The sequence below is a fragment of the Somniosus microcephalus genome, chromosome 3, assembly GCF_052327205.1.
Source record: "Somniosus microcephalus isolate GS21.2 chromosome 3, FLI_Smic_1.0, whole genome shotgun sequence".
Classification (NCBI taxonomy): domain Eukaryota; kingdom Metazoa; phylum Chordata; class Chondrichthyes; order Squaliformes; family Somniosidae; genus Somniosus; species Somniosus microcephalus.
This window is the reverse complement of record NC_140989.1, coordinates 105,475,208-105,489,258: the sequence shown is the minus strand read 5'-3', so window position 1 is coordinate 105,489,258 and position 14,051 is coordinate 105,475,208. Positions and strand designations below refer to the sequence as shown.

Here is a 14,051-nt window from a genome sequence, read left to right as displayed (position 1 = left end):
AGCTTAGGGCCTAGGCAACAGAAGGCACGGCCACCAAAGGTTGAGCGATTATAATCAGGGATGCTCGAGGGCAGAATTAGAGGAGTGCAGATATCTCGGTGGGGGGGTGGCTGAAAGAGATTAGAGATAGGAAGGGGCGAGGCCATGGAGGGATTAGGACGCGGGCAGCCGAACTTTGGATGACAAGTTTACATGGGGTGGAATGTGGTAGGCTAGCCAAGAGTGCATTGGAATAGTCAAGTCTAGAGGTAACAAAGGCATGGATGAGGGTTTCAGCAGCGGATGAACTGAGGCAAGGTGGGAGACGGGCAATGTTACGGAGGTGGAAGTAGGTGGTCTTTGCTATGCTGCAGATATGTGGTCGGAAGCTCATTTTAGGTTCAGATATGACACCAAGGTTGCGAACAGTGTGGTTCAGCCTCACAGATGTTCGGGAGAGGGGTGGAGTCAGTGGCTTGGGAATGGAGTTTGTGGAGGGAACCGAAAACACTGGCTTCGGTCTTCCCAATATTTAATTGGAAAAAGTTTTTGCTCATCCAGAACTCTGTCGGACCATTTAGACACCGTGGAGGGGTCGAGAGAAGAGGTAGTGAGGTAGAGCTGGGTGTCATCAGTGTACATGTGGAAACTGATGCTGTGTTTTTGGATGATGTCACCTAGGGGCAACATGTAGATGAGAAATAGGAGGCCAGAATGGTTGTTCAGCAGTCAATGCACTGTTTAAAAGCCCAGTTACACCTCTTTCAACAAGGCTTACCTTTTTCAGGGGAGGGTTTAAAACAACAATATTCCAGCATAATAGGGAAGCTTTTGTTAGTAACTGTGATTTGAATTAATTGCTGGTTCTAGGGAGTTCCACAGTGCAACCTGTGGAGGAGCAGGAAATGACTGACAGCAGCTTCTGGATTTCCATGCTTATCTGCGCATGTGCTGACTCCAGAAGTTGCTGTCCCTTTCAGAGGAGTAATGATGGCGAACACTGACAATTTTGCCATCATTACCACCACAAAATCATTGTCATTATGTCACACAATAATCCTGGAACTCCCTACCTAACGGCAGTGTGGGAACGCCTTCACCGCACAAACTGCAGCGGTTCAAGAAGGCCCACCACCAACTTCTCGAGGGCAACTGGGGATGAGCAATAAATGGCGGCCTTGCCAATGATTCCCAAATCCAGAGAATGAACAAAAAATAATGAAAAAATAGTGACCTAATAAGCTTTTCCCTTTGGATGGCTCATTGTTCATTTGTATGTGGAGATTAAACTACAGTCAAAAAAGGGAGAAAGATTACCTAAGTGTTAGCTGTCGTAGTGGAGCTATTTGTTGTCATAGTAATTATATAACGATTCAGTTTTGTACTTTTTCAAATGCAGGCTCCCTGTCCATGCTATCTTTTTAGTGTAGAATTTTCTGCGGCATTGGCACGTTGAGTACTTGAATTGATGGTCTTAATTTGAAGTAGTGAAATCCGATCTTCTGGAGTAAACACTGGCCAAGTTAATAGTCCAAAAATAGTCTGCAAGTCTGTTTGAAAGTGAACTCCGAATTGATTTTTGAAAAAAGCACTAGATTGAACTGTGTAAAGCAATACTATGATTATGATAGTGCCTCTGCAGAGAATATAATAGACTACTGGATTGTTACTTAGCAACTGCAGGAAGACTGATTAAGAGAAAGCTAAACATGAAATCTGGTAACCATAGTTTTGTGTGAGGAAAATTATAATAAAGCTCGTCTGACCTGTAGTTTGCCACTGAGGTCAAAGGCTTGATTTTATGTCTGTTTAACCAGTTGCTTAGGCTTTGCGGATGGGTTGTTTATTAAATTTTACAGTCTGTGTGTAAGGTATTTTTGAAAAAAAGTCAAAATACTCTCTATGCCCCATAACAAGATAGGATTTTACAGGCATAGAGGTTGTGTAGTAAAATATTTTACAATTTTGTATAAGCAAGAGTATTCTCTTTGTCTCTGGTACGCTGTCTTGTATGGGATATAGAATGTTGCTTGCTGATTGTTTTAACAATTTTATTTCCACTTCCCTGAAAGTTCTGATTTTTTTACTAGGGTACAGTTCCACAGGTACTGGCAGCCCTCCAGTACTTCACCCATTCTTCATGTGACTGAAGATCATGACTGGCATTGCAGTTCAGACTGATCATGTTCTCACTTGTTGTCTGCCTGCACTTTCCAGCAAGGGATAGTAGAGGGTATGATAACCTTGTGGTTATGGTACTAGACAAGCAATCCAGAAGAGTTCACATCCCACTGTGGCAAATTGTGAATTTAATAGAGTTGGTAATTTGTATGTTGGCACCAGAGAAATTCCCATGCAAGCTTGTGGATTGTTGTAAAAACCCATCTGGTTCATTTAATGTTCTTCAGGGAAGGGAAACCTGTCTCCCCTAGGCAGTCTGACCTACATGCGACCACAGTTCCACACTATGTGGTTGACTCTTACAACCCTCTGAAGTGGCTTATTAATTATTCAAAAGTAAAGAAAAAGAAGCAGGAATGGGCACCCTGACCAAACACTCTTGAAGGTAATGCTGTGAAGGAGGGGAGGGAGAGGTACACTTTCTGGACAAAACATACTCCCCACTTTCTCTTGGGTGGGGTTGGGGGAAGGAAATTCCTACCTTTTTTTTTGTACCATATTTTCCTTCTGGAGACCTGCAAGTTCAGGTTTTCACTGTCCGAGAGTTTTTCTTAGATTGGCCCCAGACTGGTTCAAAGTGCTGGCTCCCATTGAAATCCATGGAGCCGCTCCAGAATGTGCACATTTTGCCCTGTAACCCAAGTTACCTGAATGGCTCGAGAGTGTATGGAGATTTGAAACTGTGAATTTTTATGAGGGGAAAACAAGTTTTAAAATTGAGAATATCTTCTAACGGGAAATATCCTGACGTTAATTTTTTCCTTTTAAAATAAAGAGAGAAGTTGCGAACCTTATCCATTGAGTCTTTGCATTTTCTTTCAGGCAGCTGTCGAGAATGAGTTTTAGCAAGCAACATGAGTATCCATTTTAAAACCTTTATTCTTCCTTATTACACTTGTACAGTTTTCAGCAGAAACTTAATTACTTTCAGCTCATTGGTTCACTCATGATTGTATTTCTGCATCCATATGCATAAGTGATAGGATAGCATAGAGCTTTGTGCTGGTTAATAGTTTTATTTTACTCATGGAGGAACTGGTTTATTGCTTGCGTTGCGAAATAGTTTTAAGATGGATACAAAACGGGGTGTCTTGATTGGATTTAGGGCAGGGTGTCCAAACTATGGACACCTGCAGCCCCTTAGACCAGGCAATTTGGTTCTCGAAGCCTAGGCAACTCCGTCGTATATTTGTTTATATATCTTAATCGATGATTTGCTAAATAAATTTTGTGGTCCTGTAAGTTTGGAAAGAGTTCTTTTGTGACTTTATATGTGGCCTGAGGCTTCATGGTACATACCTACATAGCCCTCAATGACTGACTGACTGACTGAAAAACTTAATGCCCCTGCTATAAGTTGGGGTTGAAGTTAGTCTGTCAGGAAGGTACTTATTTTGGGTTACTCATTGAGATTTTACTTGTGTTAGTAGGATATTTGTTTTCATATAATCTGAGAAATTTGGGTTGAGTTGACTTCTCCGATTAATTTCTGAAATATTGGGATTTGTTTAGAATGCTAGAATTGGGTTCTTGAAGTTGGCACAGACAGTCCCTTCTATTGGTACTCTGTTTTTGGGTAAGGCCTTCCTTTAGGATCGAGGGGGCAACCTGGGGACAGTATGATTTAATAATGATGAAGGGAATGATTACTTCCTTGCCTTCTTCCACCTCCGTAACATTGCCTGTCTTCCTGTCTCCGCCCCTGCCTCAGCTCATCTGCTGCTGACACCCCAATCCTTTGTTACCTCTAGACTCAACTATTCCAATGCTTGCCTGACCGGCCTTCACCTTGCACCCTCTGTAAACTTCAGCTTATCCAAAGCTCTGCTGCCTGTATCCCAACATGCACTAAGTCCTGTTCACCCATCACCCCTCTGCTCGCTGACCTACATTGGCTCCCAAATAACAACAGAAAATGCTGGAAAAACTCAGCAGGCCAGGCAGCATCCATGGAGAGAGAAAAAAAATCCTTGTTTTCAAATCCCTCCATGGCCTCACCCCTCTATCTCCTGTAACCTCCTCCAGCCCTACAATTCTCAGATCACTGCGCTCCTCCAATTTTGGCCTCTTGCGCATCCATGATTTTCATTGCTCTACCATTGGTGGCTGTGCCTTCAGCTGCCTCAGCCCTTAGCTCTGGAATTCCCTCTCTTACTTTCTCGTCCTTTTAAGATGCTCCTTAAAACCTACCTCTTTGACCAAGCTTTTGGTCACCTGTCCTAATATCTCCTTCTGTGACTCGGTGTCAAATTTTGTTTGATAACGCTCCTGCGAAGCACCGTGGGATGTTTTACTATGCTAAAGGCGTTTTATAAATGTTAGTAATAGTGTAGTAGCTTTCTGCTAGTATTGCATACCCAATTCGTAAGTTACTAGGTGGGCCAATGGAGCACTTGGGTACTCTTAAGTTGGTAATTTACCATACATGGTGCAAAATTCAACTAGCTTGAAATTACCTACTGGAGGTGGTCTGTCATCTCGTGCTTTAGAAGCCTTGAGAATCATATTGCTGACTTGACTGCTGCCACTTAAACATTGATGAGCACCTGGAAACATTTTGCAGCAGTATGAAAGTGGTAGTATAGTGGCAGACTATTAATGACCACTTCTTTGAAGAAGAAGCAGGGGCTAAATTTCAATTGATACAGGGCTTAAATAAATGAAATTAAACATAAACGTAAAGCAGTGCTTTTCAAACTTTGTACTGGGTACTCCCTGTACATATTGACATGCTTCCAGTGACCCCTTTGTTGCTGGGTGTTTTCAGCTGGTTTTGCTCCCTTCCGCACCTCCGAATGGTGGTGTGGTTCCACAAGTGCGCAACTCTATTCCTTGCTTCTGGTTGACACTCTGCTTCAGTTTTCTTGTCCTTCACCCTATTTACTGCTGACTCGGGGCTACCAATTGGCTTTGAGTGGTCGCTTTCTAATTTTTTTTGGATTGGCAACCACACTCTGATGATCTGCCAGGTAGCAGAATAGGTTGTTGCAAATTCAGTGTGAAAGCTGAATACAGCTTGCCTTCCCACCCCAACTGCTCTCTGGCTCGCATGTTTGCACACCTGCATAGCCTGAGTGTTTCTTGGCCCAACTGCTCCAGACTGCCTCTGAGATTGCTTGCTTACCCCTTGTTGGTTCTTAAGCCTGCCAAAAGGTGAAGGAGGTCAAGCGAGATGGAAGTGGAGGAGTATGATGAGAGTGAGATTTGTGTGCAGACAACTGTATCAGTATCTTTAGCTACAGACCAAACTCGGGGTTCTTTTGATGAATTGACACAAAAATAAATTGAGAACTGCTGAATTAGATAGTTTCTCTTTATATTTGTTGTCAAGCATAAGTGAGCCCTGAGTTTCAAAATATAAAAACAGGATAACTTCCCAAGAGATGTGATGGCGACACTTAAATCCTACTCATTCCCCTAAGACAGCTGGCATGCTCCCCATCCAAAAACATCTTCATAGCCTCTTAGAATTCTGTACACTCCTTCATAAGGCTTCTCTTTCCTGCCCCCACCCTAGAAGAGCATGTCTGCTCATTTTCCCCCAAAGGGCTTGGTCAGCTTATAAGCCCAACTCCTGGAGAACTGAGGGTTTAGGAAACTGCACTGGCTGCATCTGTGCTGCAGTATTTTGCTTTACTGACTCAATGCAGCACATCATTGAAACATCCTACTTTATGTAGATTTTTGTGATGCTTTTCAATACAAGTCTGACAATTTTTAGCATCTGGTAATTAGCTACAAAGCCAACCAAAGAAGTAGAGAAAATGTAAAGAAGTTTAAGCATTAAAAGAATACCTTGGAGTAATAACATTGCTTATGTGGACCATGCTATGATACCTGGCACTTCAAGTTAAAAGCTTAAATTTTAGACTTTTGTGCTTGTAAATCCACTATCGCTGTCCTATGAAGAGAGCTACTTGTGACTATTGTACTATCCTTTGCTCAACTTTGGATTACATTGCTCATAATTAATATTAAATGAGATGGGACGCACTGCATGTAGGATGAACTCATCTGAATTCAGTAAGTCAATTGCTGTCTGAAAATAAAACCGCACACTGTGACGTAAGAAAACTATTAGGCATTTGGTCTGAGTATTAAACAAGGCTTTAATCAACTGTTTTTCAACATGGAGATCTAGTTGTGTCCTTCACTAGTTCCTATTAAAGAATGTGCTGCACAAGCTGGGCCCATGCCCGAGTATTCATACTCTCCCTGGACAGCGCCACCAGCAGGCTGCCCAGTATTATTACATAAGTCATTTTCACATGAATGACAGGATTCATGTCACACTGCACTTCTAATGGTCATCGTCTTACAATTTTCATGTCCTATTTCTTTAAACCTAAGGGGCCAGTGTTTGCTGTCAAAATAATGGTGAGACTAATGGTACTCGCTGTTATGGTACAGCAACATCAGATGAGGAGCAGATGTGCGGTTAAACGCAGATACCAAAATTTGCTGTCCGTGATGTGCCATTCCACCGTTAGCTTTGCGAAAATGGCATCTCGCTGTCTGCCTTACCATTGAAATGCATTGAGCAGCGTGAAGTTGCTGTATATGTGCGGTAGATACGAACTAAACTTGCAACTGAAAGTTAGGACTTGTCTGAAGTGAAACCACAAGCCTGTCTTGGCACCATTTAAGGTCCACGCATAATTAAATAGGCTTGTATTCAGGTGGAGCTTTTTAGCTGTAGTTTCTTCGTAGAAATGTCTGAGACCCAGGGTGTCAGACTTTTTCACATTTGTGACCTCAACAGCCCTGCAAGTGTTGAGGCCCCCCAAAAAATGCCTTTTCTACTAGGCATCCTAATGTATATATTTACTGTACATCATGGAAGGATGACGCAGGGAACAACAGAGTCAGGCACCATGCCCAGAGGCACGCCGAGACTAACAATTACCTACCCCAGAGAGCCTACAGTTAGAGATTGTCTTTTGAGATGATGTTGGAGGAGCTGTGTATGAGGAGGCTACACTTCAGTAAGAAGGCAATTGGCCGCCTCTGTGAAATGTTAAAAGGACCCTCGGCCACGTTCTAACTACCACAGGGCCTTGTCAGTGGCCATGAAGGTAACGCAGCCTTCAAATTTTATGCATGCGTGTCATTTCAGTCGGGCATCGGTGACTTATGCAACATCACCCAGAGTGCTGCGAGAGGCCGCATTCAGCATGTCACAGATGCCATATTCTGCAGGGCTTCTGGCTTCACCTGTGATACGACCCCAGCGTGACAAAGGGAGAGACCTATCTCATTCCACAGGATCGCTGGATTCTCAAGTGCAGGGGGCCATTGACGGAACCCATGTGCCCCATTGAAGGCATCCAATGATGTGCCTATCACATACATCAACAGGAAAGGGTACCATTTGTTAAATGTGATGAACTTTTGCGATGCCGAACTGTGGATCATGAAAGACATGAGGGAAGTGCTCATGATAACTTCGTCGTTCGGCACTCAAACTTGCAGGATTCCTTCACCAGTGTGCGGCAAGGATCTGGATGGATCTTGGGTGACGAGGCCTACCCGCTAAAGCTGTTGCTGATTACGCCCTACCGAAGGACCAATAGTGCAGCACAGGAAAGGTACAACCGTGCACGCGGCAAGTAGTGGAAAGGATAATAGGGGTGCTGAAATCACGCTTCCGGTGTCTGGACAGGTTGGGGGGTAATTTGCAGTACTTGCCCAGCAAAGTGGTGAGGATTGTGGTGGTCTGCTGCGCATTGCGCAACTTTGCCCTGCAGGAAGGACTAACCCGTAACCAGGCAGAAGAGATGTCTGTGGAAATTGCTGATCTGGAGGATCCCAACTTGGAAATTGCTGGGGCCATGGTATGTGGTGTTGCCCCCCCCCCCCCCCCAAAACATCTCCCTGAGGAAGCCGTGGCTGCAGAGGGCAGGGTGGCAAGAGAGCTGCTGGTGGCTCAGTTATTTGGACAGTGATGAAAGTGGCAATATGCCGCCTTCTGCTCCCCTTCCCCGGGAAAGCATACAAAAGGACAGGCAAGATTGACAGTCAAACACTGAAGTTGCAGCACTGCAAAGAACAATTGAGATATTTAGTCCAAAACTTTAAACATTGAGGTAGTTAATGCAAAACTTTAAATAAAAATTGAGGTAATTTTCTACATTGGAGACAGTTGTAACGCGGTTGCTATTTAAAATTTTTCACAGTTCCAAATGACTTCTGACTAAATGATTTAAGGGCAGGAGCAACAAGAATTACAAACAATCATAAGACAAATATAAGTATCAATCAATAACACAACACCAACGATTGAACAAAAACTGGTCATGCACTACCTGTTTATAGAACATTTTTTACAATTAAACTAATTTTAAACTAATTTTCTACAGTTAATGTCATTTCAAGACACCGATCTTTTCACTCACCTTTGTAACATTCCTGATTGAATTGATGGGTGTGTCTTCTCTATTTAGTGCCATCTGGTCAGACTTTTTCTTGGTCAACTTCAGACGCTGTTCAGATGCCCTGCCGAGGATGCCGCACCATTTCTATCTCGTGCTTCCAGCAACTTGTGGCGCAAAATATCGTCGCGATTAAACGGGCAAGGGCAAGTCTAACAAACGGTTGACACCGTTTGTTGCCCTGCCACAGCAAATTCTGGCCCAAGATTTCTTACACTTTCAAAAATCTGCAATTGGTCTTCAAAATCTTATATGGTGTTGAAAGTGACACTTTTTTGAAATATATTAACATTGCAGAACACTGATGAAATTTAAGTGTTTGTAAAATAATATTGCGCTTCTTTCAGCAGGTGGTGATTCATTACTAGTGTACTGTAACTTTATATTTTGTTTTATGTCACAGATCAGGATATGGTTACACATCCCTGCTGTTATGCAGCATGTTATACCCTTTAGAACTTATGTTATAAGGTGAGTGATCAGATTAATTGCACTTGTGATACCTTCATATTCATAATTGACCTTTTGAACATTATTGTGTCCTGCTCTCGTCTGCCAAAATTGCTCACTATTGCAGAATCATTCTGGAATGCAAAGATAAACCCTGACTCCTATTCTCTACTGCTAATTCGATTCACTCCACGTGATAGCAAGAAACGGCTGAGCGCACTGGATGCAGCAAATGCTATGGGCCCCTACAACATCCCGGCTATCATGCTGAAGATTTGGGCTCCAGAACTAGCCGTTCCTCTATCCAAGCTGTTCCAGTACAACCACAACACTGGCATCTATCTGACGATGGAAAACTGCCCAGGTATGTCCTGTCCACAAAAAGCAGGACAAATCCAATCCGGCCAATTACCGCCCCATCAGTCTACTCTCAATCATCAGCAAAGTGATGGAAGGTGTCATCGACAGTTCTATCAAGCGGCACTTACTCACAATAACCTGCTCACTGAAGCCCAATTTGGATTCTGCCAAGACCACTCTGCTCCCGACCTCATTACAGCCTTGGTCCAAACATGGACAAAGTAACTGAATTGATGAGGTGAGAGTGATTGCCATAGACATCAAGGTAGCATTTGATAAGTGTGGCATCAAGGAGCCCTAGTAAAACTGAAGTCAGTGGGAATGGCGGGGGCGGGGGGGGGACTCTCCACTGGCTGGAGTCATACCTAGCACAAAGGAAGATGGTTGTGGTGGTTGAAGGTCAATCATCACAGCCCCAGGACATCGTTGCAGGAGTTCCTCAGGGCAGTGTCCTCGGCCCAACCATCTTCAGCTGCTTCATCAATGACCTTCCCTCCAACATAAGGTCAGAAATGGGGATGTTCGGTGCCATTCACAACTCAGATAATGAAGCAGTCCATGCCCGCATGCAACAAGACCTGGATGACGTTCAGGCTTGGGCAGGTAACATTCACGCCACAGAAGTGCCAGGTAATGACTATCCCCAACAAGCGAGAGTCTAACCACCGCCCCTTGATATTCAACAACATTACCATCGCCGAATCCCCCACCATCAACATCCTGGGGGGTGGGGGGGGGGGAAACCATTGACCAGAAACTTAACTGGACCAGCCACATAAATACTGTGACAAGAGCAGGTCAGAGGCTAGGTATTCTGCGGCGAGTGTCTCACCTCCTGACTCCATCTACAAGCCTTTCTACCATCTATAAGGCACTTGCCTGGATGAGTGCAGCTCCAACAACACTCAGAAGCTCGACACCATCCAGGACAAAGCAGCCCGCTTGATTGACACTTCATCCACCACCTTAAACATTCACTCCCTCCACCACCGGTGTACCGTGGCTGCAGTGTGTACCATCTACAAGATGCGCTACAGCAACTTGCCAAGGCTTCTTCGGCAGCACCTCCCAAACCTGCGACCTCTTCCACCTAGAAGGACAAGGGCAGCAAGCGCATGGGAACGCCACCACCTCCAAGTCACACGCCATCCTGACTTAGAAGTATATCGCCGAACCTTCATTGTTGCTGTGTCAAAATCCTGGAACTCCCTCCCTAACAGCACTGTGGGAGTATCTTCATCACACGGACTGCAGCGCTTCAAGAAGACGGCTCACCGCCACCTTCTGAAGGGCAATTAAGGATGGGCAATAAATACTGGCTTTTCCAACGATGCCCACGTCCCATAAACGAATAATTAAAAAAAATAACCGTCTTCTTAAACCCCTCTCCCCTGTCTCCTCCACCAAAAAGTGTGAGGAGCTCCTGGACTTCTTTGTCTCTAAGAGTGAGACCATCTGTTCAGCTGCATCTGCCACGTCCCTTCCTTCCCCAAGTCCACTGGGCCAAACTTCCTCTAAGGTTCCCCCCCCCCCACCCTAGCCCTGAACTCGCATCTTTCTCCAGTTTCTCTCCGATCTCCCCTCATGACCTCTCCGCACTTATCTTGTCCATGAGACCCACTTCCTGCTCCTTAGACCCTATTCCCACCAAACTGCTGACCACCCAACTTCCTTTTCTGGCTCCCCTGTTAGCTGACATTGTTAATGGTTCTCTCTCCTCAGGTACTGTCCCCCTTTCCCTCAAATCTGCTGTCATCACCCCTCTCAAAAAACCAACCCTTGATCCCTCTGTCCTTGCAAACTACCATCTCATCTCCAACCTCCCTTTCCTCTCCAGTTCTTGAACGTGTTGTCGCCTCCCAAATTTAGTGCCCATCTTTCCCGCAATTCCATGTTTGAATCCCTCCCATCAGGTTTCCGCCCTTGCCACAGTACCAAATGGCATCCTTTGTGACTGTGACAAAGGTAAATTATCCCTCCTCGTCCTTCTTGACTTGACTGCAGCCTTTGACATGGTTGACCACTCCATCCTTCTCCAACGGCTCACCACCGTCATCCAGCTGGGTGGGACTGCACTTGTGTGGTTCCATTCTTATCTATCTAATCGTAGCCAGAGAATCACACGCAATGGCTTCTCTTCCCGCTCCCGCATTGTTACCTCTGGTGTCCCCCAAGGATCTATCCTTGGCCCCCTCCTATTTCTCATCTACATGTTGCCCCTTGGCGACATCATCCGAAAACACAGCGTCAGTTTCCACATGTACGCTGACCAGCTCTACCTCACCACCATTTCTCTCAACCCCTCCACTGTCTCTAAATTGTCAGACTGCTTGTCTGACAGCCAATTCTGGATGAGCAGAAATTTTCTCCAATTAGATATTGGGAAGGTCGAATCCATTATTTTCGGTCCCCGCTACAAACTCCATTCCCTAGCCACTGACTCAACACTCTCCCGAACATCTGTCTGAGGCTGAACCACACTGTTCGCAACCTTGGTATCATATTTGACCCCGAAATGAGCTTCCAACCACATATCCGCGGCATAACTAAGCGCCTATTTCCACCTCCGTAACATTGCCCGTCTCTGCCCTTGCCGCTGCTGAAACCCTCAGCCATGCCTTTGTTACCTCTATCTAGACTTGACTATTCCATTGAGCTCCTGGCTGGCCTTCCACATTCTACCCTAGATAAACTTGAGGTCATCCAAAACTCGGCTGTCTGTGTCCTAATTCGCACCAAGTCCCGTTCACCCATCATCCCTGTGCTCTCTGACCTACATTGGCTCCCGGTTAAGCCTTGATTTCAAAATTCTCATCCTTGTTTTCAATTCCCTCCATGGCCTCGCCACCCCCCCCCCCCCCCCAATATCTCTGTAATCTCCTTCAACCCCACAAGATACCTACGCTCCTCTAATTCTGCCCTCTTGAACATCCCTGATTATAATCGCTCAACCATTGGTGGCTGTGCCTTCAATTGCTTAGGCCCTAAGCTCTGGAATTCCCTGCCTAAACCTGTCTGTCTTGCTACCTCTTTCCTCTTTTAAGACGCTATTTAAAACCTACCTTTTTGACCAAGCTTTTGGTCACCTACCCTAATGTCTCCTTCTGTGGCTTCGTGTCTTTTTTTGTCTTTTAATACTCCTGTGAAGTGCCTTGGGATGTTTTACTATGTTAAAGGCGCTATATAAATTGTTGTTGTTAACATTTTATTAAAAAAAAGTTTCCTAATTTGAAAGAATAATCTGCATATTAAAAATATATAATCCTATTTTAATTTTTTTTTACTGTTCAAATCTAGGTATTTGTGTAAACTTTCAGACCAGGAATTGCGGCAAAGTGCTGCACGCAACATGGCAGATTTGATGTGGAGTACGGTTAAGGAGCCCTTGGATACGGCACTGTGTTTTGATAAAGAAAGTTTGGATCTTGCATTCAAGTACTTCATGTCACCAACTCTAACTATGAGGTTGGCTGGACTCAGTCAGATTACAGTAAGTTGTTATCTTGTAAATGTTGATTAGCTAATTGAAAGCTGAATTTTTTGTGACTTGTAATTGGATGTAGTCAGTTGTTGCATTTTATTTGTGCTCAAATTTGCTTTTTTTTTTAAAAAAAAAAAAACACTGCTTTTACATAGAATTGCATAGATTGTATAGCACAGATACAGGCCATTTGGCCCAACTTGTCCATGCAGGTGTTTATGCTCCACACAGGCCTCCTCCTCCCACCCCTCTACATCTACCCTATCAGCATAACCTATTCCTTTCTCCCTCCATGTGTTTATCTAGCTTCCATGTACAGGAAACTTTGTGATATCCGGCACCGACGGGACCGAGCTGTTGCCGTTAGATCAAAACTGCCGGACATGTTGAAACATACGGAGATTTTCAGCTCCGTGTGAATCAACAAACCCTGTTGCTTAGCAACAGCTTCAAAACAGTTGGCTGCAGCTTAAAAGCGTCTCTAGCTGAAGCTGTTGCTTAGCTACAGACCTTGCAGAGCCTGACTTTGGGGGGGGGGTGGGGGGAAAAAAGCAACGAGAAGTAAAAATACTTATAGGAAACGACTCCTGAATTTTGCCGGTAGATAGAGCTTTCCGGACTTTTAACCTCTGGATAAACCAAAGTTTCCTGTAAATGCATTTATGCTGTTCACCTCCACTACTACTTGTGGTAGCGAGTTCCACATTCTAACCACTCTGGGTAAAGAAATTTCTCCTGAATTCCCTAATAGGATTTATTATTTAACCTTGTATTGATGGCCCCAATTTTGGTTTCCTCCGCAAGTGGAAATAGCTTCTCTGTGCCTACCCTATCAAACGCTTTCATAATCTTAAAGACCTCTATAGGGTCTCCCCTCAGTCTTCTCTTGAGAAAAGAGCCCCAGCCTGTTCAGCATTTCCTGATAAGTGTATCATCCTTGTGAATATTTTTTGCACCTTCTCCAATGCTTCTATATCCTTTTCATAATATGGAGACCAGAACTGTGCACAGTACTCTGGTGTGGTCTAACCAAGGTTCTAAATGGATTTAACATAACTTCTCTGCTTTTCAATTCCATCCTGCTAGAAATGAGCTCCAGTGCTTTGCTATTTTTATGGATTTATAGATCTGCGTCGCTACTTTTAGCGATTTGTGTATTTGTACCTCTA

The 14,051-nt window shown here is 44.3% G+C and overlaps 1 protein-coding gene across 5 annotated transcripts in view; it reads left to right on the top strand.

Moving 5' to 3' along the window:
• usp34 (ubiquitin specific peptidase 34) overlaps positions 1-14,051 on the top strand; it is a 277,821-nt gene that overhangs the window by 44,528 nt on the left and 219,242 nt on the right. For all 5 annotated transcript variants that reach the window (XM_085981444.1, XM_085981442.1, XM_085981443.1 and 2 more), the window contains exons 6-7: positions 8,995-9,062; positions 12,699-12,891. In XM_085981444.1, the coding sequence (XP_085837570.1) occupies positions 8,995-9,062; positions 12,699-12,891 (261 nt within the window). The remainder of the gene's footprint in view (positions 1-8,994; positions 9,063-12,698; positions 12,892-14,051) is intronic.